The sequence below is a fragment of the Equus asinus genome, chromosome 9, assembly GCF_041296235.1.
Source record: "Equus asinus isolate D_3611 breed Donkey chromosome 9, EquAss-T2T_v2, whole genome shotgun sequence".
In the NCBI taxonomy this organism is placed as follows: domain Eukaryota; kingdom Metazoa; phylum Chordata; class Mammalia; order Perissodactyla; family Equidae; genus Equus; species Equus asinus.
The window spans coordinates 91,657,746-91,681,613 of record NC_091798.1 but is presented as its reverse complement, the minus strand read 5'-3'; the positions used below and the strand labels follow the sequence as shown (position 1 = coordinate 91,681,613).

At 46.0% G+C, this 23,868-nt stretch overlaps 1 protein-coding gene across 4 annotated transcripts in view; it reads left to right on the top strand.

Annotated features, from left to right (window-relative positions):
* SV2C (synaptic vesicle glycoprotein 2C) overlaps positions 1-23,868 on the top strand; it is a 208,806-nt gene that overhangs the window by 148,408 nt on the left and 36,530 nt on the right. For all 4 annotated transcript variants that reach the window (XM_070517923.1, XM_070517922.1, XM_014830122.3 and 1 more), the window contains 4 exons: positions 18,083-18,216; positions 18,713-18,802; positions 21,885-21,995; positions 22,448-22,536. In XM_070517923.1, the coding sequence (XP_070374024.1) occupies positions 18,083-18,216; positions 18,713-18,802; positions 21,885-21,995; positions 22,448-22,536 (424 nt within the window). The remainder of the gene's footprint in view (positions 1-18,082; positions 18,217-18,712; positions 18,803-21,884; positions 21,996-22,447; positions 22,537-23,868) is intronic.

Here is a 23,868-nt window from a genome sequence, read left to right as displayed (position 1 = left end):
TGCTAATGAAGTGACTTGGAAAACACCTTAGGATGGGGCTGGTTGCCAGTGGGGTCAACCTTATGATTGGAACTTTCAGTTCCACCCCAGACTCCACCTCCCCTTCTCCAGGGAAGGGGAAAGAGGCAAGAGAGTGAGTACAACCACCAGTAGTCAATGATTTAATCAGTCCTGCCTACGTAGTAATGAAGCTGCCATAAAAACCGAAAGGAGCTCCAAACCCTTTCCCCACACCTTGCCCTCTGCATTTCTTCCCTCTGGCTGTTCCTGAGTTATAGCCTTTGTAATAAACCAGTAATCTGGCAAATAGAATGTTTCTCTGAGTTCTGTGAGCTACTCTAGCAAATTAATTATTCTAACCCAAGGAGGGAGTCGGAACCTCTCATCTGTAGCTGACCAGTCAGTCAGAAGCACAGGTGACACTGCGATTGGCATCTGAAGTGTGTGGGGGAGGGCGTTCTTGTGGGACTGAGCCCTTGACCTGTGGGATCTGATGCTGTCTCTGGGTAGATAGTGTCAGCATGGGGTTGAACTGTAGGACACCCAGCTGGTGGCTGAGAATGGCCTGGATATGTGGGGAAACACACCTCCCCTCTTTGGAATTGGTGTCAGAATCTTTAATCACCAAGTCGAAATCTTTATGTTTTACCTACAGGCATAATTTAATTTAGAAACAATTCTCGTATATTATAAGAAGAAAGAATGCCTTTCTTCCTCCCTCAAGATGAACAATTACTACAGAATATTCTCATTGATTTTTTAAAACATCTGAACTGCTTCGCTCAACAGCTTTGGCAGGAGGGAGAAACGTGAGGCCGCTCCAGCTCCAACTCCAGCCAGCGGGCAGCATAGCAGCACCAGCACACCCTGCTCTTTCTTTCATGCCTCCAGAGTGTCCTGCAAGCGGGTTCTGAGAAGCCCAGCTGGAGGGAGACATACGCCAGCATTACTCCAACCTCCATGTTTAGCTTTATGATGTCTCTGTCTTCATCTCACTCTTTCAGCCTTTACGAACTGGCTGTTTTCTATGGAAATTTCCAGGTATATAAGGTCAGGTCTGACACAGATATGTCCGAATATCCAATTTGAAATATGCGGCTTGCCCGAAGGTACTGTGAAGCAAGAGTCATTTTCCAAAATCTTAGTGAATGAAGCTCCTACTTTTCCTAGGACTCTCACTAAATCTTCCCCGGCTTAATTAAATACTAATAATGGTACTAAATCCAAAATGTTAATTATGTTTATCTCTGGGTAATGCAGCTTGGGGTGATTTGCTTTTTTCAAAATTATATTCTATAGTGTTTGAATTTGCCACATAAGCATGTATTGCTTTTATAGCCCGGAAACAACAGCAAAACTGCTATTTGAGGTAAAGGGAAATGATCAAAGGAATCCTAGGCAGGTGAGGTGACTTGCATTGCCCCCTTTCCAGCTGATGCCACACAAATGGGACTCTCGGGGTCGATTTTTGTTCATTTTGTAAGGCCACCCCTCCCCACGCCCAGTGGATTTTAGTTTGTCTACAGTTTGTAATACTCACTTGTCAGGAAATTCTCTGCTGACCAAAGATTTCGAGGTTTTCCCTATCCTTCGGGACGAGAAAGAACAGCTGTTCAATATAATACTCATTGTCACTCAGTATCATTCAAGGCCATTATTAAGCTTTGTGGGTCTCTCCACTAATTCTGAATAAGTCAACGTGACCAGAGATTTTTTTCTGATACGAGAAAGCTTTTTTCCTGCAGGAATTGTCAGAAGCATAATGCTTTGCCTCTTAAGATATGTTTCCAGCTCCATCTCTCCTGTTTAATCTGTTTTCCCAGACAAGGATTCATGAATGTATTCTGCTCTACTCCCCTTATAATTACAGGAAGTGGTTTGGATCCAGGATCAGCGGGTCTGTGCCCATCTTCCCGGGCCATCCATTTCTCCCCTGCACTGGTCCTGGCCTCCTCTGCCCCAGCACGGCCATGGTGTCCCTTTCCTCACTCCTGGTTTTAGAGCAAGGATTCCTACTTCTGTCCTTACTGAGAGACGGGAGTTGCCCTGGGCCCACAGTCTAGCTTAGATCTGTGTCCATGTGGCTAGGCTTTCCCTTGCTCTGTCAGACTTTGCCCACCCAGATCCCAGATTGGGGGCTGGTTTCCAGTAACCCTTCCATCTGCAGCATCATGCCCAGAGGGACCAGTGCCCTCACCCGGTGAGATCTTTATCAGGGGGTCATGTGAGGCCACCTCCAGCTCCTCCCTGGAGTCCTGCTGGGCCACGGGAGGACGGATTGCCTCCCTTCCGCCCCTCATCTCTGAAGCCACCTCCTGACCTCACTGTCGCGCTCCCCGAGGCTGCTCTGTGCTCTGGGCGCCCGACCAGGTCCCCGGCCCTCCAGCTGGGTATTTCCCCTGGGGGTGCCTTGCCAGGGCGAATTTAGGGGTGCAGAGGCTGACCTAGAGCACGAGTGGGTGAGAGCGCTGGAGGGAGGAGACGGCGCAGCAGCCCCGGTCGCCCCTGTTTGAGGACAGGCACGGCTTCCCCGGGATGCTCCAGGCAAAGGCACCGGGGAGAGGCTTCGCGGGCGCCCGCGTGTGTCTCGTGAGCCCAGGGCGCCCCCCGGTGTCGGTGAGGGGCAGTCGCGGCTCCCGGCTTCTTCAACGCCCTGGGGTGGACCAGAGCGAGGTGGTTAGCTTCCTGCCAGAAGCTTCTCCTGCCTTTGTCACCTCTGGAAATTCAGTCTGTCAGAGGGCATGGGAGGTATTTTTTAAAAACTCACTTTAGTTTGCCTTTGTGCAAACTGGATTCTGATTGAAAGAGAGCCCTTTCCACGAGATTCATTTCCTGGCCAGACTCCCGGCTGCTCTCTGATCTTTTTTTAATCTGCCTCCCTTTTAAAGTGTCATCGTACTTATCTCTTCGAGACCTTTATGAAACTAGCAAACACCGGCCAGTTCACTTCTTCACGGTGCTCTCGGAGGGCAAAGGTATTTCTAAACAGACTCGACCAGCGAGTTCCTCCCCGTTATCAGACTTCTGTCTCTAAAATTGCTCTCGACCTTCCACCGGCCTCCTGCCGAGTGAAAATGACTGCTAGACTTCTGAACACCTTCTCTCGTCTTCCTCTGGATCAAAGCAGCCTCACTTTGTTTCTGCAGACGGGTGCCCGGCTGCACCGCACACCGACCTCCACAAGCCTTCTGTGGGCTCCACACTTCGCTGGTTAAGCAGAGAAATTCCTTGCTTTTCCTACTTACTTATTAATCTTATTAATTAACATATAATCTTAGTCATTAATCTCACAATTATTGCTGCCTCTGGGGTGGAGTAGTCTCGTGTGTGTGCGTGTGTGTGTGTGCACGCATGTGTGTTTGTGTGTAAGAAGTTTGGCTGTGAGCGATATGGTAGGAGGTGAAGTACTCATTGAGATCACAAAAGTCAGGAGGACCTGTTCTGGGGCTTGAAGCTTTAGAAACACTGACTGCGCCCCTAACCCTTCTGTGGGCTGCAAGGTGGTTAAGCCAGAGGGAATTTGTATTTACGTTGTCTAGATGGCTGCTCGAGACCATTCCAGGCTGCGTGGTCGTGTTATCACAGGGGCAGCTGCCTCAGGAAGTCTCCCTTTGGAAGGAGGCATGGCCCCAGCTTCCTTTGCTCTCCAGGGCTGGGAACTCCCCCGTCAGAGTTACCTTAGTCCCAGAAAGCTTGTCCAGGAAGGTGGAGGGAGCTCCAGAATGGAACCTGGGCCCTGCCTGGCCTTGGGTCACCTCTGCTGTGAGGAGCAAAAGAATGTCATCTGTTCGGATGCAGCCAGCTGAAAGAGTGCTAAGCCCCAAGCAATATAACTTGAATGCATACAAATCAGGCGAGTTTGTGAAGAATCTAGTCTGTGCCTGGAGTTCTGGGATAGTGTTGGTGATGTAATCTGCTACTGTTGGCTGACCACTCTTTCTAAATTGGGGTTATAATTTACATCTGAAAAGATGCAAGGATCTTGAGTGTACAGTTCAATGGATTTTGACTATTGTATACACCCATGTAACCACCACCCAAATCAGATAATAGAATATTTCCATCTCCCCAGAAAGTTCCCTCATACCTATCACTGGTCAGTCTCTCCATTCCCCACCCCAGAGGCAACCACTGTTCTCATTTCTATCACCAAAGATTAGTTCTGCCCATGCTTTTTTTTTTTTGCTGAGGAAGATTCGCCCTGAGCTAACACCTGTGCCAATCTTCCTCTGTTTTGTATGTAGGTTGATGATGGTGTATGTCTGTGCCTGGGAACCAAATCTGGGCTGCCAAAGCAGAGCACGCAGAACTCAACCACTATACCATGGGGCCGGCCCATAGTTCTGCCCAATCTTAAACTTTGTATAAGTAAAGTATTTATTTATGAATACTGCAAAACCTTCTGCCTTCTTCCAGTCAGCATAATGTTTTAGAAATTTATCCATGTTGTTGCAAGTATCAGTAGTTCATTCCTTTTATTATAAAATAGTGTCCCATTATGTAGCTACACCATATATGTTCCTCCATTCTCCTATTGATCGACATTTGGGTTGCTTCCAATCTGGGGTGGGTTTGTTTGGGGGAGAAGGGTTAATTTTTCACTTTTTTCTTTTTTCTTTTTCTCCCTAAAGCCCCCTGGTACATAGTTGTATATTTTTAGTTGTGGGTTCTTCTAGTGTGGCATGTGGGACGCTGCCTCAGCGTGGCCTGATAAGCAGTGCCATGTCCGCGCCCAGGATCCGAACGAGCGAAACCCTGGGCCGCCGAAACGGAGTGTGTGAACTTAACCACTCTGCCAAGGGGCCGGCCCTGATTTTTCACTTTTGGAAAGGCTGCTCTCTGATCATTCTTACACGAGTCTTTTGAGCAGCCTCGGCTCTGCTTATGTTTTCGTTCCTCTTGGATAAATGCCCAGGAGTAGCATTTGAGGGTCACAGGGTAGGTGTATGTTTAACTTTATAGGAAACTGCCAGTTCTCTAAACATGTACCATTTTACACTCCCACCAGAAATGCGTGAGAGTTCCGGTTGCCCCACATCCTCGGCAGCACTAGGTGGGCGTGGACTGGCACCTCGTTGTGGTTTTAATTTACATTTCTCTGAAGACTAATGATGTAAAACAATGGTAACTCAATATTAAGGCTGATTTCTTAAATCTTCCCTTTTTTTAATCTACAAAATGGGGTTAGCAGGGTCCCAGTGGAGCATCAGCTGAGTGTATTTTCTGAGCAGGTCTGAAAGGCTGTTCAGTGAGCCCCTAAGGATTCTTCCTGAGGAGGAGGAGCCACCTGGGGGAGAAGGACACTGAGGAGGAGAGAGTCAGAGAAGAGAAGGGCTGTTGGAGGTTGTACTGCTCCTGTCCCCTCAGGTTTTAGCTCAACCTTTTTTAGGAAGAGCACCGGTGAGAGAGAACTGCAAGTGAGCTAAAGAAGATGTCTTGGAAAGAGAGATATGGATCCAGAGAAGTGACCCTTTCATGTGGGCCCTGAAGGGTTCATAGGAATTTTCCAAGCGGATAATAGGGATGAGAAGAAAAGGGCCTGAGCTGAGGCATAAACAGTGTCATGGCGAGGGCCATGCACACGGAGAAAGCAATCGATGAAGGTTTCTTACGGTATGGATGTACAACAGCTGCATGGGGACCACCTCGGTGCTTGTTAAGATGCAGATTCCTGGGCCCCACCCCAACCCTCCTAAAGGGGCGTTTCTAGTAACGGGCTGGGAAGATGCCTTTTCAACAGGATCCCCTTGTCATTCCATTGCCCACAAAGTGCAGTGGAGAGCGTGACTGAGCTAGAACGGGGAGCATGTGGTTGGAGATGAGTGTGGGGCCCAGTTGCAAAGGGCCTTGTACTCCAGGCAGCTGTTTCAGTGGGGAGGCCGAGGGGGGCAGCTGGAGGGCAGGTTCCGGAGAGGTGGGAGGGGAGGGGATGCTGTGGCTGAAGTGAAGCATTTCGTTGTTGGTGTGGTTTCACTGAGCCGTCCTCCAGGAGACCAGATAGGTCACTCGCAGGGGGTCGGAGAAGAGATCTGAAGGAGAGAAGACGAGGTGAGTTGTCATGGACGGAGGGTACGAGTGCCCAGAGAAGTTGGTGAACTTTGGTGATCGTGGGGTCCGTGCACGACGATAGATGGGAAAGGAGAGGTGGCCTCCGGGAGGCAGGAGCTGGGAGGGACAGAAGAGAATGCGCACCTCCCAGACTTCTAGGTGCAGGTCTCGGGGAGCCCAGAGTGGGCCCTCCTGCTGACTCCCACGGCTCTATTGGACACGGGTTGAAGGCAGGTGCTTTTACGGAGGGTGCCAGGTCCCCATTCCTGAGGATTGGCAGGGAATTTTAAGAGCACACCTCCCTGTCCTTATGAAACAAGAACACAAATGCTTTAGGAGATAGATGCTTATTCCCCTTTTTTGTGGTAATAACTGTTTATAAGCTGCGAGGGTTAGCAGAAAGCGTTTGGTGGGGAACGCTACACTCTCCCAAAAGCACGGGGGAAAATGTTCCTGTTCTTCTTATTGTGTGCCACCTTTCTTGTTCTTTAGGATGCATTTAAAAGCAAAAAGGAGAAAAATGGCAACCCCATATAGATCAATTTTATAGCAAAAAAAGATCAAAAGAGCTTATAACTCAATAAGAAAAACTAACACAGAAACAAAATGCATTCATGCAGGAATGAAATCTCAAGTCTTCTGAAAGTGTTTCCAAACCTCTGTTTGAACACAAGCTTCCACGTTCCCTCACTAGCTCTGTTAACTCTGAGTACTGGTGACATAGACGTGCACGGTGACTAGTGTACAGCAGGATCTCTCCTTCTGGCACTGTTGACATTTAGGGCTGGCTAATTCTCTGGGGGCGGAGGAGCTGTGCTGTGCATCCTAAGATGTTTAGCAGCATCTCTGGCCTCTGCCCACTAGATGTCAGCAGTCACCCTCCTTCCCCAAGCTCATGACACTCAACAATGTCTCCAGACATGGCCACATGTCTTCTGGGGGTAGTTATCACATCTAGCAAATAAAAATACAGGGTGCCTCGTTAAATATGAATTTCAGATAAACGACAAATAATCGTTTAGTGTAAGTATGTCCCAAATACTGCCTGGGACATATTAACACTAAAATTTTTTTAGGTCAGATTTAGCTGGTGGCCTGTATTTTAGCTGGCCACCCCACCAGGGGGTGGGAAGTGGGCAACAGGATTGTTGGTGCATTAAACGAGCCGATGCGTGTGAGGTGCCTGGCGCATGGTGGGCGTGCTATAAATACTCCAGCAATCTGCCACAGGCCTTGAATCCACGCCACCTGTGTCCCTGCTGGAGGCTGCACTTGGTACTCAGAGCTTCACATCCTTTACGAAAACTGTGAGCAGAGAGGGAGGAGAACAGGAGCCCAGTGTGAATCTGTGAGAGCTGGGAACCAGCGCGCCAGTCAAAGCTGGTTCTGTAGCCGCCTCTGCTGGAACACCCGTCTGCTTGTGCTCTTGGGCATTGTTACTCTGGGCTCCCTGAGTTATTAAATCATTTCTCCCAAGTGGCAGGGAGAGAAGGTGATAGTGAATGAAAACCTCTGCATCCGTCCCAGACTCGGTCACCCTGGGTTTGATTTTTCTGGCGCCATGGCCGCTCCCCCGGATGCGCCAGGACCAATCGCTTCCTCAGTCGGTAGCAGCTAGGAACTTCTTTCTAGGCCAAGATTAATGACCCAACCCGTCAGCCTTTCCGAGAGCAAAGGGGAAATTTAACTCTGGGTAAACGCCTGACATTTTGCAACAAAGGGGAAGGGGTGGGGGGTAGCATTTGTGTGTCTCCCGCAGGGTCACAAATCTGGGATGGGCAAAAGTGAATTGGGTCTCCGCCAACAGCTGGACTGGCTTGAGCTCCTACGTTTCATCTTCAGACAATCCGGATGAAACGTGCTCTACAAACGTAGTGTGAGAGTGCCCCTTTGAGTTACATGTCAGCTTATTAACTCTTGAGAGTTTCATTTTTCCAAAAGGAAGTTCAGTTTGTGTAGGGGAAGCATGGGGCTTGTCCGTGAGAAGATACATGCATTGCTCTGGGGGAGCCCTTTCCTGTCTGGCTGTCGGCGAGATGTAACATCAGAAGCTGGGAAAATGGGGACATGTTAGTCAAAGGGTACAAACTCTCAGTTATAAGGTGAATAAGTTCTGAGGATCTACTGTGGCTATAGTTCTGTATGTGTCCTGGTGACTATCGTTAATAATTCTGTACTGTATGCTTAAAATTGACTGAGAATAGATCTTGGGTGTTCTCTCCACACCAAAAATAAGTGAGATGATGTGTGTGTGGGGTAACTTGATGGTGGTGATCTTTCAGAAGGTGTACCTGTATCAGATCATCACACTGTACACCTTAGATATATACAAGTTTTATTTGTCAATTATACCTTAGTAAAGCTGGAAAAAAAACCCAAAAGTGGACCACATGCTTGTTGTGAAACAAGTTCCAATATATTTCAAAAAACTACCAAGGATGTGCTCTTACCACAAGGAAATTAGGCTAGAAATTAGTTACCAAAAAAACAGAAAAGGCCGGCCCAGTGGCCCAGTGGTTAAGTTTGCGCACTCCGCTTCAGTGGCCTGGGGTTGGCCAATTCAGATCCTGGGTGCAGACCTACACACCACTCATCAGGCCACGCTGTGGCAGCATCCCACATATAAAGTAGAGGAAGATGGGCACGACTGTTAGCTCAGGGCCAGCCTTGATCTTGCTCAAGCAAAAAGAGGAAGACTGGTAACAGACGTTAGCTCAGGGCCAATGTTCCTCACACACACACAAAAAGACAAAAAAAAAAAGAAAGAAAGACTAACTCCATAAATTTGGAAATTAGGAAATATAATAATGTTTCCAGAATATCCGTTTTGAATGTGTTAGGCAAACTGTCTGGTTTTACAAGCATCCAAGAGTGGGCTCTTTATTGATCAGTTACATAAGCGTTTGTTGAGTGACTGTTCTTCGCCATGTTTTGCACTAAAGATGAATAAGACGTGGCCCCTGCCCTCCAGGAGCCGACTTGGAGGTCGTTCTCTACAGTGTCCTTTCTCTGCGTCAGCACTGTGCTGAGGGCTGTGGGAATTCACAGGATACTGAGATAGCTCAGTCGGGGACAGAAATACCTTTCAATGTGTCCAGAAGAATCTACAGAGAATGTTCCTTTCTACTAGCTTAACAGAGGACTGAAGGTTAGGACTTCTCCAAATTGACGAGGGTGGGGAGTGGTCAAGATGTTACACAGCAGGTAGCAAACGGTGGAAGGAGGGACTTGTGAGGAATGAGGCTGGAGAGAGAGGCAGGAGCCAGGTCTCGGAGGGCCTTGTGGCCACACTAAAGATCCTGGACTCGATCCTGAAGGGCCATGGAGAACGACTGAAAGGTTTTAAGCTAGTGAGTGACGTGATCCAGTTTTTATTATGGAAAGATCTCTCAAAGGTACGTGTGGGAAGGACCAGACTAGGCGGATTGGAAGCTGGAAGCTCTACTAAAGAGAAGTGATATTAGGATTATTCAACAACAGGGCATTGCCAGTCGGAAGAGGATGGCCGGAGTGCTGGAGCCCTGTCCCTGAGGCCCCTGCTGGGCCAGGCACTGGACGGCGGAGGGATCCAGGGCTGGGGGCTCAGGACACTGACTGTGACATGCGTACTTCAGGACTCCATCCAGACCCATGCCTGCTGCAGATCAGCCATATAGGGCGAGCCAGGGAGGGGTGACAAGCACCAAGACTAAAGCAGAGATGGAGAAAAAGGAGCAGGTTTGGGAGAAGTACAGAAAATAGAATTGCGTTCCTCAGTGATGGACTGGACGTAGGGGAGGAAGAGAGTAGAGGCTGACTTCCACTTTTCTGGAAGGCTATGAGGAAGGTGGAGTGTCTCCCCTGGGCTGGGGCCTTTTGGAAGCATCTGGTGACAGTAAACATCAGGAACTTGAGATGACCTGAAGGCTTTTCTCTGGGTGGGGTTGCACTGGATACGAGTGAGCAATATCTGGCTACGGGCTGGTAGAGCCGACCTCTCCAAAGTCGTATTTCCATCCCTGTACTAGGAAGGAGGGGGTGGTGTCCCCTCCCTTGAGGCACAAGGCCCAGAAACCAGCGCTTCCAGGTCATTGTGCTGGCGTGTATTTCCCAGCCCATTAGAAGGAATTTCTTTGACATAAATGACAAAACTCTAAGGGTCATTTGGGACCTGAATCATGAGCTAAGCAGCTGTTTCACTTGTCAAGTGTTAAGTGATTTGTTCTGGATCAGAGGCTACAAGGCAAGAAAAACAGCAGGTAGAGAGGTCAGTAGTTAGTGGAGTAGTTAGAGTAGTTAGTGGAGCCCTGTGGGCGTGACCTTTGGCATCAGCAACAAGAGCGCTCGGGCTGACCTCTGTTGTCATAACACTGGGATATTACAGGCCCCTCTTTCTCCCCACCCCAGGAAAAGGTCTTTCACCTAAGAATGGATTCCGTTAGCACTTGTGTGCTGTATCATTAAAAATCTTCTGGGAATGCACCCAGAGCTTTTGTTGATCTTGAGCAAGAACTTGTTGAGGCCAGGTACAAAGAACAGAAAGAAATCTGGATCTGGAATATAATAGAGACCATGAGGTTGTTTGGAGCCCTGTTAAGAAAAAAGGTATTTTAAGGACATCTACTCTGAAAGCCAATGAACTGTGTTGCTAATATACAGAATAAGTATTATTTTGCTCACTTGTGTCAAACCTGCCTGCAGTTTGCAAGTTTGTTTTGCTTAATTTTGAAAGTATTCCATTTCTTACCATGGATCTATACTCAAGAGAGAGTTTCTTGTGGCCTCCTCTGGTCCAGACACAAGATCTTAGAATCAGAGAGATCCTTAGCCCTGGAATGGGTTTTAGAGTCTGTTCGTCCAACTTTCTACCTAATATAAGAATTCCCAATATTTAGTTTTGTTTGCTTTTCAGTTTCCTGAGACTATACCTTTTCACAAAATGAACCTAATTGGTTTTTTGTTATTCATCCATGGACATCAGCTTATGTGAGAGTTTATATATTAATATGATTCTGCCAACCTTTATACAGTTCATTTTAAATAAATATTTATGTGAGTAAAAGAGAAAGAAAGTTAATGTGTACCTATATAAATATGCTATAAGATAATAAATATGAATATATACATTGTGTATGTATAGAGTAATGAGCTGCCTTTACATCATTTATGACATAAGCTTCATTTGTGTGTGGTTGAAATGTGACTATCCTATAGGCTATTGTAGTGTGTATTTGTATAAAAATATTTGATAAAATTTTAATTGACCTACATTATCATAATATTAATACTATATTGTTGTCTGTTTACAAAAGAAAATCCCAAAGGACCTTTGTTTGAAACAGACACACATGCATGCACATTTTATGCTGAAAGCTTTTTTCAGACCCTCAGACTTGTGATCTCTCTCCGTGGAGCTTCAGAAGTTCCATGCTTGAATGAGTCTTACATGCTTGCACCAGGAACTCTTTCTGGAAACCTTCTCTCATTCACTCTTTTTATATTTGACATACTCATAAAAGATATTCCAGAAAAAAATGACCCTGAAAAATGAGCCCATGAATTTCTGAGTTTGAAAATCTACCAGGAAATTTCCTTCTTTGAAAGCATATTTGGAGTCAGAAGTCAGACTCAGGAATCAGAGGCCAAATGTGACTTCCTTTTGCTGTTGGCCGCTCACTCTGTGCATTCCAAATGGTGGGACCAGAGCTTGGAAACAGAAGTAGAGAAACAGCAGGAAAGGTCAGCTTGTTGCTTGGACCTGCTCTTAGAGAGAGAGGCCTGACTACTGCAGGTACTTGGAATGTAACCCTGGGACCCTCTCCCAGGGATGTATCATTGCAGTTGAGTTGGCTCTCGCTTCTTGAAGGCATGATGATGTGCTGCAGGCAGAGCCCTGCCAATTGTTTTATGGTGATTGTTCTGTGTATCACTATTGGCAATAGGCTTACACAGTTGTGGCTCAGGATGCAACTGGCCTCTGCCCCGAGAATCCGAAATCAGAGTATGACTGGAGTTATGAATTTAAAGATTACAGCTCTGTGAATATTGTTTTCCTTCCCACCCAGAGACCCGAGGTAGCCTCTGGCACTTGCTCGTTGCTGTCCATAAATGAGCACTGTAGCATCGATGTTTAGATTCGTCCCAATCAGAATTAACGTTAGTTTAGTTCTGAAATTTGTACGGATGCTGCGTAGCGTCTCATGATCACTTCAATTTCCGTATCCTCTCTCTTTTTCCATCAGATCTTTGACTTCAGAAAAATGATAGGCTTGCAACTCTTTGAAAAGTTTTTTTTTACCCCTTTTGAGTAAAAAGTAATACAAGGTGATACAAAACTCAGAAATTAAAGAAAATATGCAAAAAGTGGAAGTCCTCTGTTACTGCCCAGCCTCTACCTGAGTAACCGTTTAAAATAATTTAGTGTGTTTCCTCCCTTTTGTTTTCTAGATATAATGATATGTTTTATGTGCATATAAAAAAGGGAATCACTACTATTTACACTGTTTTGAAAAGAGGTTTTTTCACTGCAATGTAACTTGTGCAGTTTCCACATCGGTTTAGAAACATCTCCCTCATTCTTTGCCAGTAGTTAAATGGTATTCCTATTGCATGGCTGCACCATAGTTTATTTGACTAGTCCCCTCATCCTTGCTTTCTTTTTTTCTCTTTTTCACAAATGAGATGGAGGTGAAACTCTCTGCTGTTGCCAGCAGCAGGGCCTGTGCAGCTGCCCCTGGTTCAGTCTCACGGAGTTGCAGATGGTACAAGATGCATGACAACCTGAGTTTCTAGCCAAGGATTAATGTCTCCTGCTCACGAGATAGCATTTGTATTTCAAACCAGTGACTTGTTGACAGGATACAATTTTATTTCTGTAGGAATAAAATCAGAAATTCATCTGATCATTGTTCCCTTCCTCAGCTTGTGGGCCACTTGAAAAAATGGATTTTGAACCACTTTTCCAAAGAGAATTTTAGTTGGCTATGTGCCTTGTGAGTGAAGACCACTGACAAATAAAAATAGGTGGTTTACTTCTCAGCTATTGAAAACTGATCTCACCTATCATATTGATTTCTTAATATTAATGTTTTAGAGCATTGGATCATAATATCACAAAGCTGCCAACCAAATTTTGATCAGTAAGGGAGGTGCTAGTCCACCAGCACACCCGGGACAGTGCCAAGAAGAGACCATGAAGGCCAGCATTCTTCTGCCTGCCCCACATACTGCTGCCTTAGCACCTTGAAAGATTTCAGACCGTCAGGCACCTGGGCTGGCAGCTGGGTTCTGCAGCACAGAGCACGTCAGCGTGAGTCTGGTCAATGGCCTTGATCGTCATGCAAGCCGTAGCATGCCCTGATCAGTGCCACGCTGAGGGCCGCTGTGCAGGAGCTGCTTTCTGTAATTCCCTAATTGAGGGCCTTCCCTGCATGGAATTTGCATTACGTGTAGACAAATCTCTCAGTATGACATTTTTAATGGATATTTTTAACAAAGTCCAAAAAACAATTAGAACCACCGCCTACACAACATCTTTTCTTTTTTTTAAGACAAAAGGCGTGGTGCCAACATAAAGGGCTCATTTAGGAGAATCCATTTTACTAAGTGCAGATGAGCATCCTGAAGCAACAACCGCTTCCCCAGTTGCATGTGGCTTGTTTCACATTCTCGTCCTTCACTCCATGTTGATGTCTCCACTTCCTGATGTTTGTGGCTTAAGGTTTTATGTCACTCTCAAGTTCAAATTTAAGCCATCTTGAAATGGAGCTGGGGAGGGGTCCCAGGAATTCTTGGCTGGGTGGTTATGGTGGTCAGTGTCTCCTTCCTTCATTCTTTTATTCAGTTAGAATCCAAATAATGGTATTTTAGTTTTACAGAGCTTCTGCAGGGTCGTTTCTTAAGACCCTCCCTGTGTCTGCCCCTCATTCAGGCCACAGAATATCATCCATCAGGCTTTGACATCCCCCCCACCCCAGGGGGGCACATCCTAAAAGGGAGTTCGATGCTACTCCCCTGTGACTGGCGCACATAGGCACTCAGTAAAAGTAGGATTGAATGGACGAAAAGTAAATCAAGATGTCACTAGGCATTAGGGAAATGCAATGAAAACCTATTAGAATGGCCAAAAGTTTGAAAAGTAGAACTGACCAAAGAGTAGGGGGAAGGACATGAAGCGGCTAGAACTGTCAGCCACCACTGGTGGGAATGTAAAACGGTACAGCCACTGTGGAAAATAGTTTGGCAGTTTCTTATAAAGCTGAACTTATACTTATTATTTGACTCAAATAACCCACTGCCTAGGTAGTTACCCAAGAGAAAAGGAAGGCTTTGGGACACACAAAAACCTGTCTGAAGTGTTTATGACAGCGTTATTTATAATCCCCTAAAACTGGAAACGATCTAACTGTCCTTCAACTGGCGACTTGGTAAACCAGCTGTGACATCTCTGCACGATGGAATGCTGCTCGGCAATGAAAAGGAGCAGACTATTAATACGAGCAAGAATCTGCATGGATGCGTTATGCTCAGCGTAAGAAGCCAGATTCAAAAAGCTGTGTACGGTATGATTTCGTTTATTTGACATTCTGGAAAAGGCAAAACTGTAGGGTTTTTTTTGCCAGCTGGAGGCTCTGCGGTGCTGTGGCAATGGGGAGGAGTGGGCAGCTTTGAGACGTGTTTTAGAAATGGAACTTGCTGAGAGATGGGACATTGAGGGTAGTGAGGGGAAAAAGAGGAATCAAGGATGAGGTCTTGATTTTGGACATGAATATCTGGGTGGCTGGCAGTGTGTTGTTTGCTAAAATAGGGACGATTGAGGGAGAAACAAGAGTTTTCTTTGGTAGCTAGGCAGGAAATCAAAAGTTCTGTTTTACACACAGAAACTTTGAGAAGCCCCTCAGGCATCTCTGTGAAGATGTGAACAGGCAGGTAGAGAGAGGTTTCCTGGAGCTCTGGGAAGAAAAAGGCTATATTTCAGAAACAATGACACACACACACACACCAAGCAAGGGCCCAGAAGACAGACTTCACAGCTAATGAAGTAGAGACGGTGTGAACAGTATTGAATAGGCTAAACTTCAGCTGCTGCACAGAAGAATCTAGGCCTGAAGAAACGCCCTTCTAGGCTGGGGGGAGCGAGACTCTGGACCAGCTAGATTCTACGTGTAATCCAGTTTCCTCTGTAGGCTGAAAACCGCCAGACAGGAATCACATGGCCATCAGTCTCTCCCTGATGGATGTGATGTTCCAGAGAAGTAAGAGTGAAGGGCAGCATTTGTAAGACCAGCTGTCAAGAAGGAGCCTGAAGTCCTTGGAGAGGCATCTGGGGAAGTCCGAGCAAACGCCTGCGGTTTCATAGAGAAGAGCTAACATTCTCCGATTTAATTTCTATCAGTCAAGTTAGCACTAGAGCTATGACTATAAAGAGGAGAGTGTTGCTTTCCTATGGCTGCTGTAACAGGTCTCCGCAAACTGACTGGTTTAAACAATGCAAATTTATTATTTTCCATTCTGGAGGTCAGAAGTCTCCGTGGGTTGGCAGGGCCTCTGGAGGCTTGTTCTGGAGGCTCGAGGGGAGAATACATGTCTTCGCCTTTTCCAGCTTCTATAAGCTGCCCACAGACCTTGGCTTGTGGACCCTTCCTCCATCTTCAAAGGCAGCACCGTAGCATCTTCGAATCTCTCTCCAGTCTGAGCTCTGCTTTGCTCAGCACATCTCCTTTTCTCACTCTGACCCTCCTGACTCTCTCTCTTTCCTTTATAGACTCTCATCCTTATGCTGGGCCCAACCATATAATATGGGATAATCGCTTTATCTCAAGATCCTTAACTTAATCATGCCTGCAAAGTCCCTTTGCTGTGTGAGGTCACGCAGTCACAGGTTCTGGGCACTAGGATGAGGATGTCTTTGGGTGGGGAGGGAGCATTATCCTGTCGACCACAAGAAACTTCCTGCTCTGTCCGCTAGTGTGACTTTCTCCTTGGTTAAATAACTCATCCTATTTTTGTTTATAAAACTGCACCGTCTGAACTAATTTGTTTCAGCAGAGGCACTGGAGCCGGTCTCCTCTCTCGTCTTTGCTCTTTCCCCCGGTGCTGTGCAGTAGCCTGAAATTTACAACATTGCACTTGCTTAACTCAGCCGTCTCAAGCTTTTCTTTTCCATCCACTGTGTAAGATAATAGGTTATAGACCTTTTAAAACAGAAGTTCTATATATGAAGCTCTCAGATCCAATGTGAAATGAACAAGGTGTGTTTTCTCTGTTCCATCACAAAATTTCTCTGCGTAGTGGATATTTGAGACTTTTGATTTTCTGCTACTTAAAATATTGAGAGTAGACGGCCCCTCCTAAAGTTTATGATGTAGCGACTTTAGTGATCCACGTAATCCTTGTGTATTAAATTCCCAGAAAAATGTTTGTTAATCTAAGATTGATACAGCGTGTCATTGATGTTTACATCATTTGTCAGCAAGGTCTGTGTCCAAGAGTGAGTGTGCATAGACGTGAGGCCACACGTGGCATAAGATGCTGCCTCGAATCCTGGTGGAGAAGATTCAGATATATAACTTGAGCTTGTTGCCTTGAGGAAGTTATGTCACCTCCAGAATCTCGCTTGGCTCCTGTGTACATAAGGAATAATCCTACTGCTCTCCTGGGGATGGGGTGTAGACTACCTGACTTTCGTTTACAAAAAGCCTGATGAATACCAAGCATTGCCAAAAATTAAAATTTTGCCTCCCGTAATTCATCTATGCCTCTGTAAATCTCCTCTCTGTTTTCAATTAGGTTTGATATGCCTCATTATTTCTCATTTAGAATCATGTTTGAATTTTGCTTTCAATCATTTTGTATTCATTTAAATATTGGCTTTCTTTTAGTTCTTGAAGAGATTTCTATTTGCATGCTCTTAGGCTTGTTTTTTATATTATGATAGAAATACTATTTAGAAATTTAAAATTTTCTCCATCTATTGTATGACATGTGCATGTAGAGAGATACTGCAACTGCCAATCCTTAATAATTGTACTGGTCAGGATGCTGGCAGGAAACCTGTGACATCCTCAGAAGAGGTCATGAAAAGTGGAGGGATGCCCCAGTGGCGTAGTGGTTAAGTTCGTGTGCTCCACTTCAGTGGCCCAGGGTTCGCAGGTTCAGATCCAAGGTGTGGACCTAGCACCACTCTTCAAGCCATGCTGCGGCGGTGTCCCACATAAAATAGAGAAAGATTGGCACAGATGTTAGCTCAGGGACAATCTTCGTCAAGCAAAAAGAGGAATGTTTGCGATAGATGTCAGCTCAAGGCCAATCTTCCTCACACACAGACAAAAGAGTTATGTGGAAAAGTTAAGAGAAACCAAGAAGGAATAATAAAGCGCCTCAGAGCTAGGACCACGAAGGCATCCTGTGCCCACCTGTGCCTCAAAGGGCAAGAGCAGGGAGGGATTGCCAGGACCTGCCAGGAGCTGTGGCTGTAGGAGAAGCTTCCGGGAGATGGGCACACCCACCGTCAAACCTCCACCCAGCCAGAGGGAGGGAGGAGGACAACAAGGAGAACAAACGTCCCCAGCTCTGCTCCCACCCTCTGCTCTCCTGCCAGCACTTCCTCTATTCAGACCAACAGAATCCAGTGGGCGAGGGAGCCCCTTGATGGGTCCACAGAGATCTGTTTCCTGGCACACGGCAGGGTGGAGAGTCCTGGGGACTGATCCAGAGGCTCAAACAGAAGATCCTCAGCACAGTGGCCTTCTGGAAAAATATCCTCCCCAATTAATTTCTGTTGGCCTTTGGCATTTGGTTGTATAGAAACGTACATGCACCCTCATCCTTAGGCGCTGACCCCTTTGGTCCCAAGCACCTTTCTCAGCACTGCTCTCGCTGGTCTTGAAGGAGAGCTGGTCACTGTGGCTAAGCCCAGATCAGATCATTCTTCTGTGGGTAGTAAGATTTGACTAATAAACTCGCAGTGTAGACACCCAGGTGACTGTGGAGTCCTCGCTTTCACAGCCGCAGCCTGGGCGGCGCCCTCGCTCACTCTGCCCGTCCTCCTTTCCAGGATGGAGCTTCAGCATGGGGTCGGCCTACCAGTTCCACAGCTGGCGTGTGTTCGTGATCGTCTGCGCGCTCCCCTGCGTCTGCTCGGTGGTGGCCCTCACGTTCATGCCTGAGAGCCCGAGGTTCCTGTTGGAGGTAACGCTGGTTCTTACAAACACTTGAGGAAGCCACACACATTGGAAAGAGCTCCTTGCTAATTCTAGGAACGCGTGTCTACCCCCTTGGGAGGAGCATTTTTCTTTCGTCCTCTGGAACTATGCAGGATTTGGTTTCACGGAGACGGGTTTCCAACAAGCAGCCTGTGGAAAAGCTGCCTGGTGGCCAGAAAGCGCTACTGTTCCGCCTCTAGCAAGTAACTTTTTGCTCAATGAAGAGAACAGGGCTTATTGTCTTATATATGAAATTTTACTATCCAGGGGTGCTATTTCTCGTTATAGGAACATCTGTTGACCTGCTAATGTAGTTAAGATATTCGAGTAGTCAGTATGTTCCAGGGGGACCTACCTCAATGCATTTGCACAATTACACCCAAGCTGATCTGAAAATACAAGATAATTATGAGAAAATCAGGGCATGAGTATTTCACCTCCTAGCAGTTCACTTTCCTTCACTGTCTACTCATGTTTCTCAGATTGGAAAGCACGATGAAGCTTGGATGATTCTGAAGTTAATTCATGACACCAACATGAGAGCACGGGGCCAGTCTGAGAAGGTTTTCACGGTGAGTACCACTCTTCAGCACGTCCTCTATGCCAGGGGTGGGGAAACTTTTTCTGGGAAGGCCAGGTTGTAAATTCTTCTCTCTCTGCACCGCTGCACTCATCTTTCAGCATCTCGTACTTGCCATTTTACATAAGCTGCCACTGCTGTTGTCTGCGCTGTTCCCTCTGCGTGCAAAGTTCTTCCATCCTCTAGTTACAAAGTTTATTCTCAATGGGAAAACCAGTCTGAATTTATGAAAATTGGATGCATGGAATTTTTTGGAAGGAACAATGGTTTTTAAATCTTTCAATATATACAGCATACAATTAGACAAAAAGCGTTTTGTCCAAAATAGGTTTAAGGGCATATGCAGTATGGGGACATAAGTAAGATCTTCAGTATCTTCTAAATGATATCAATTATAGTTCTTAAAATATGTGAAATAGTCCCTGATTGAACAGTCCCCTTGACATCTTATTTATCCATTTCATTTTTATTTAGGAAACAAATTTTTAGTAATGTAAAGATAGACTTTATTTTGGCATCTATCCAAATTATCACATTCTTAATTGGCAAAATTTTTATGCAGCATGATGGAGAAATGACGATCAGTAATAAACGTCCTCCATTGAGGACCTGGAAGCCTTTGAGTAGGCCCTTCTTTTGAGTGGATGCACAATAGAGAAGAATGTTTTTAAATTAAAGGATCACGAGGCTGGAGGAATCTTGAGACCTCACCTACATGCTCAGTGTCACTTGTCCTTCCCAGCCAGGTGAGGATAGGCTGTCTTCCAAGGACTGCTGAGAAGGCGTTTCTGTAGGGCCTCATTGTCCTGCTTGCCTGCTTTTTCTCCCAGAAGGTTCGAGTTATCAAGTCCACTCATGGTCATCCACATTAATGTTATTATATAAAGGTTAGGCGGGAATAGGTGGGAATGCTCCAAAAGAATTGGATAATCTCAAAGTCCTTTATAGTGTGACTTTCAAGGTCATTGCATGACTCCACCAGGACAAATCTATTCTCTCCCTTGTTTCATCTCCAGTGCAGTGATTTCGTAGGCTTTCCTTCAAGGTCTCTTTTTTTAAGCTCTTCGTCCTATGCCCCTACCTTAAATCTTGTTTTTCAGGGCTTTGTTTTCAGCTAACTTCTTTTTAACCTTACACACTCTCCTTTGCTGCTCTCAGCTACTTCCTGCACCTCTCTCTCACGATGGGCAAGTCTCCTGAGCTCCAAACATGCATGTTGAAGGGCTTTGCTGCCATCCTTCTATGTACTACGAGCCCTTCAAATTCTGAATTTCTAAATCTGAACTTATCGCCATAACAGTCTCCAACCCTCTTCCTTGTCCTAAATTCTGTCAGCAAGCCCCACCAGCCCTACCTGAACCAGAGCCCTGAAAACATCCTATTTCTTTCTTTCCTTTATCTCCATTGTATCCAAGAAATCACTGTGTCTATTATTCTCCATCCTGAATATCACTCATCATTGTCCCTTACTTTCCACCCTCACTGCCACCGATTTGGTTCAGCCCTCATTACTCACTGCCCTCTGCCCTTGGACTATTCTTCATGGATCTCAAGCTCTCTATAGTTTCCCAAAACACTATTTTTACTAACACCTCTGGCCATTGGCACATGGTATTCCTCCCGCTTGGAATGCCCTCCGAGTAGTTTACACACACAGCCAATGACACACTTCTCCATAAGCCCCAGCTCAAATTCCGCAGTCCGTGAAGCCTTCTCTGTCACTCCCAGGTCTGCTTGGGTGTTCCAAATGGCACGTCTCTCCCATCTTGACACAGACTTCCAGTGGGGAACTTTTCCTTTGTATGGTACTTTCTTGGAGGGTGGGATGTTGTACATTTGCATCTCCAGGGTCCGGTGCCACGTCCGGCACCCCAAGGGGCCACTGCATGAAGGAACAAACGGACACTGGTGAGTGGAGAAGGGGAAGCCTCCCAGAAGGAAGATGTTGAGTGATAAGAACACCCTTGTGATTAAAAAAAATATCTGAAGTGTCACAAAATAATGCTGCGTGGATTATTTTGAGGTCACTCTATTTGGAATCCCATATTGAACTCAGACATTGTTTTCATTAAATGCAGACATCTTTGTTAAGATAGCCAGGAAGAGGCTACTGCTCACCTGGTATGAGCTGAAAGATACCGAGGGTCCCCTAAACACCTCTGTCAAAAGCCAGCCTTGGTACCTAGATTCTTGCAATAGAACTACCGCTTTGCATATTGGCAGAATCTTCAGAAAAATCTGTTCAAAAGTGATCCCTGGCAGGGGTAACGTATGCACACTTCTGTGTCCTCTCTGAGATTTATCACAAGCAGGTAAATGCTGACTAACAGGGTAAGATGGGACAGCTCCTCTTTTCAGGCTTCATTCTCTGTGTTGAAGACATGGCTTCTCCTGGCCCTTGGTTCTTTTCTTAGCCAAGGGAGGCTAGCTGAAGTCAGCATGCAGCTTTTCACGGGGAGCCTCCATCACTTATTCCCCTTTTGATTGCTGAAGAGTCAGTGTTGACCCTTTCAACCCAAGCCTATTCCCTGGGCCTTGCGTCTTGGCCCCCGGTGGGCGTTTGCTGAGCAATCTCTGTGCTTAGGCTGAGGCAGGAGGAGGCAAGAGTCAGAGTGATGCTCTAAGAGTGAAAGTTCGATGGGAGGGCTTTCAGAACTGTGTTCAGGGGCCAGATCCATCAGGTAAGTAGGCTCCAAAGAAGTGTGCACAGTTACTTTAGTCCAAGCAAAGTAATTCTTGATCCAGAAGCTCATCTCTCTGGATGTCCTGTCTGCTGGTGTGCCTTTGTAGTGATGGTTCAGAGAGGGCCATTTCAGCTTCTTCTTGTTCCATTACTCTTTGCTCTTCCTCGTTTCTCTGCTTCCCCATCCGTCCGTTCTTTATTCAGTTCTTTTAGGTGCTGTGGGGGTCTGTCTATTTACAGCAATGGTCTTATATATGTAGGGAGTGATTAGCAAATACCTACTTGCTTTTTGGTGGAGTCAGTTTCCACTCCTTTAAAAACAAACGGTAAGCCTAAACTCAGCAACTTCAGAGAAGAGAACTCGGCACTTTCTCTGTCTTGCTCTTTACAGGTAAACAGAATCAAAACTCCAAAGCAAATAGATGAGCTGATTGAAATTGAGAGTGACACAGGAACATGGTACAGGAGGTGTTTTGTACGGATCCGCACAGAACTGTATGGGGTAAGTAACAAACCCGCCCTGGCTCGCGGGCCCGCTTATTGCGTTTATGGTTAGTCAGAAGCAGGGTTGACTGAACCAGTTCTATGAATGCGGTTCTTCCCCCTTCTGCCCAGGACACCTGACTCCTGGAACAGGACCAGGTAATAGGAGCTCCTTGGGAGCAGCACAGTAGCCAAGACATTCCGTCTTGGGAAAGGGAAGGCGTTAGGCAAGGAGTCTTGGCAGTGACGGGTGCACTGAAGTCTTGAGTTACTCTATCTATTGGCCTCCAGGAAGCCGATAAATGAAAATTCCAGTATTTGGTTTCCTGTAGCCTTTAGCTTTTACATTTTAAGTTCAAATGAATCCAGCCCAAAGAAAATTAAACTTTTTTATAATTTGTTGGAGGGAGGGTGGGGAGTGGGGTTGACTTGATAACAGCATAAGAAAACTAACTCTCCAATATTTCACAGATTTGGTTGACGTTTATGAGATGTTTCAACTACCCAGTCAGGGAAAACACAATAAAGCTTGCAATCGTTTGGTTCACCCTGTCCTTTGGGTAAGTGACGTTTAAATTCTTGGTGAGCGAAATCTTTAAATTTCCACACCCTAACTCCCAATCACACTGCTTTCTTTTCTTATACGGTTTGATGCAGTTAACCTTCTAGGAAAGAATTTTTTTCAGCTTAGATATGCTGATAGTTATGGTTTTTATAAACCAATTATTGTATTTATCTTGTCATACAGCTGGGGTGAAACCAATAGTATTTGGAAAGTCCCATGAGACCCTGGGTGGCTTGTCTCCATGACTTCCCCCGCTGCTCCCGTCTGCTCGGCCGGCCTCACGGGCCTCTGTGCTGTTCCTGAACGTGCAGGAACCTTTCCCTTGTCAGGCCCTCATGCTGCCCCTGACACTGCCAGCTTGTTGACTTGCCTCCTTGGAGACGTCCCTCAGATGTCACCTTCTCAGTGACACCTTCCCGAAGCACCTTTTTTAAATCACAGCCTCTTAGCACTCCCCATCCCCTTCTCAGTTTATTATTCTCTTCAGCACCTTCCATCTTCTAATAGGAAAAAGCTTATTTATTCTGGAAAGAATGGAGCTCTGTCTCATGTCTGGAAGCTCTGAGAGAACAAGAATCGTAAACTTTGTTCACCAATGTATATCCCTGGCACATAATAAGTGCTCGATAAATAGTGAGCTGGTGAAGAAAACCACCATATATGTGCTCTAAGGATAAAGGAGGTAGGGAGAACATTTCAGAACTTTGTTTGCTAATAGTTGACGCAGTCACTTTAGAATATGTGAGCACCACTCCATTTTTGCCTAATTTTCTATTTAAAAAGGCAGTTAGCTAGTACCCCACACTTTCAAGTCACTAGGCTCTTGGTGCCTCGTAGAGCCTAAGATCGATGCAGCAACTCCGTCTCTTACCATCCCTAAATTAAAGCAGGTAGTGGTCAGAGATGACCCATCTTTCCTGGTGCTGGGAGGGGCGACAAAGGGGAGATGGGAAGGTGGGGGCAGGAGACCTAAGAGCCGGTTCCGCTGTGTGACTTGGGGACACTACCAGGTTTTCGTTTCCTATTTCTAAACTGAGACAGCTCATTTAGAAGATGTAAAGTAACTCCCACTTAGGTTCTAGAAAACCCATTAATCCGTGAAGGAAGAGAGGGCTGAAAATTAACACGTGTAAGTGCCTGCTACGTGCTGAACACTGGCCCAGGTTCCGAGATGAGCGAGACGAAAGTCCTCCTCTAAGATGTGACGAGTTACAGGCTAAGGATGATCTAGTTTGTTATTTTGTTTACTTATCTGTTATTGACCACATTTTAACCTTTATGATTTCCCTCTAACATCCCTGAAACCTCAAACAGTGCCTGAAATGTT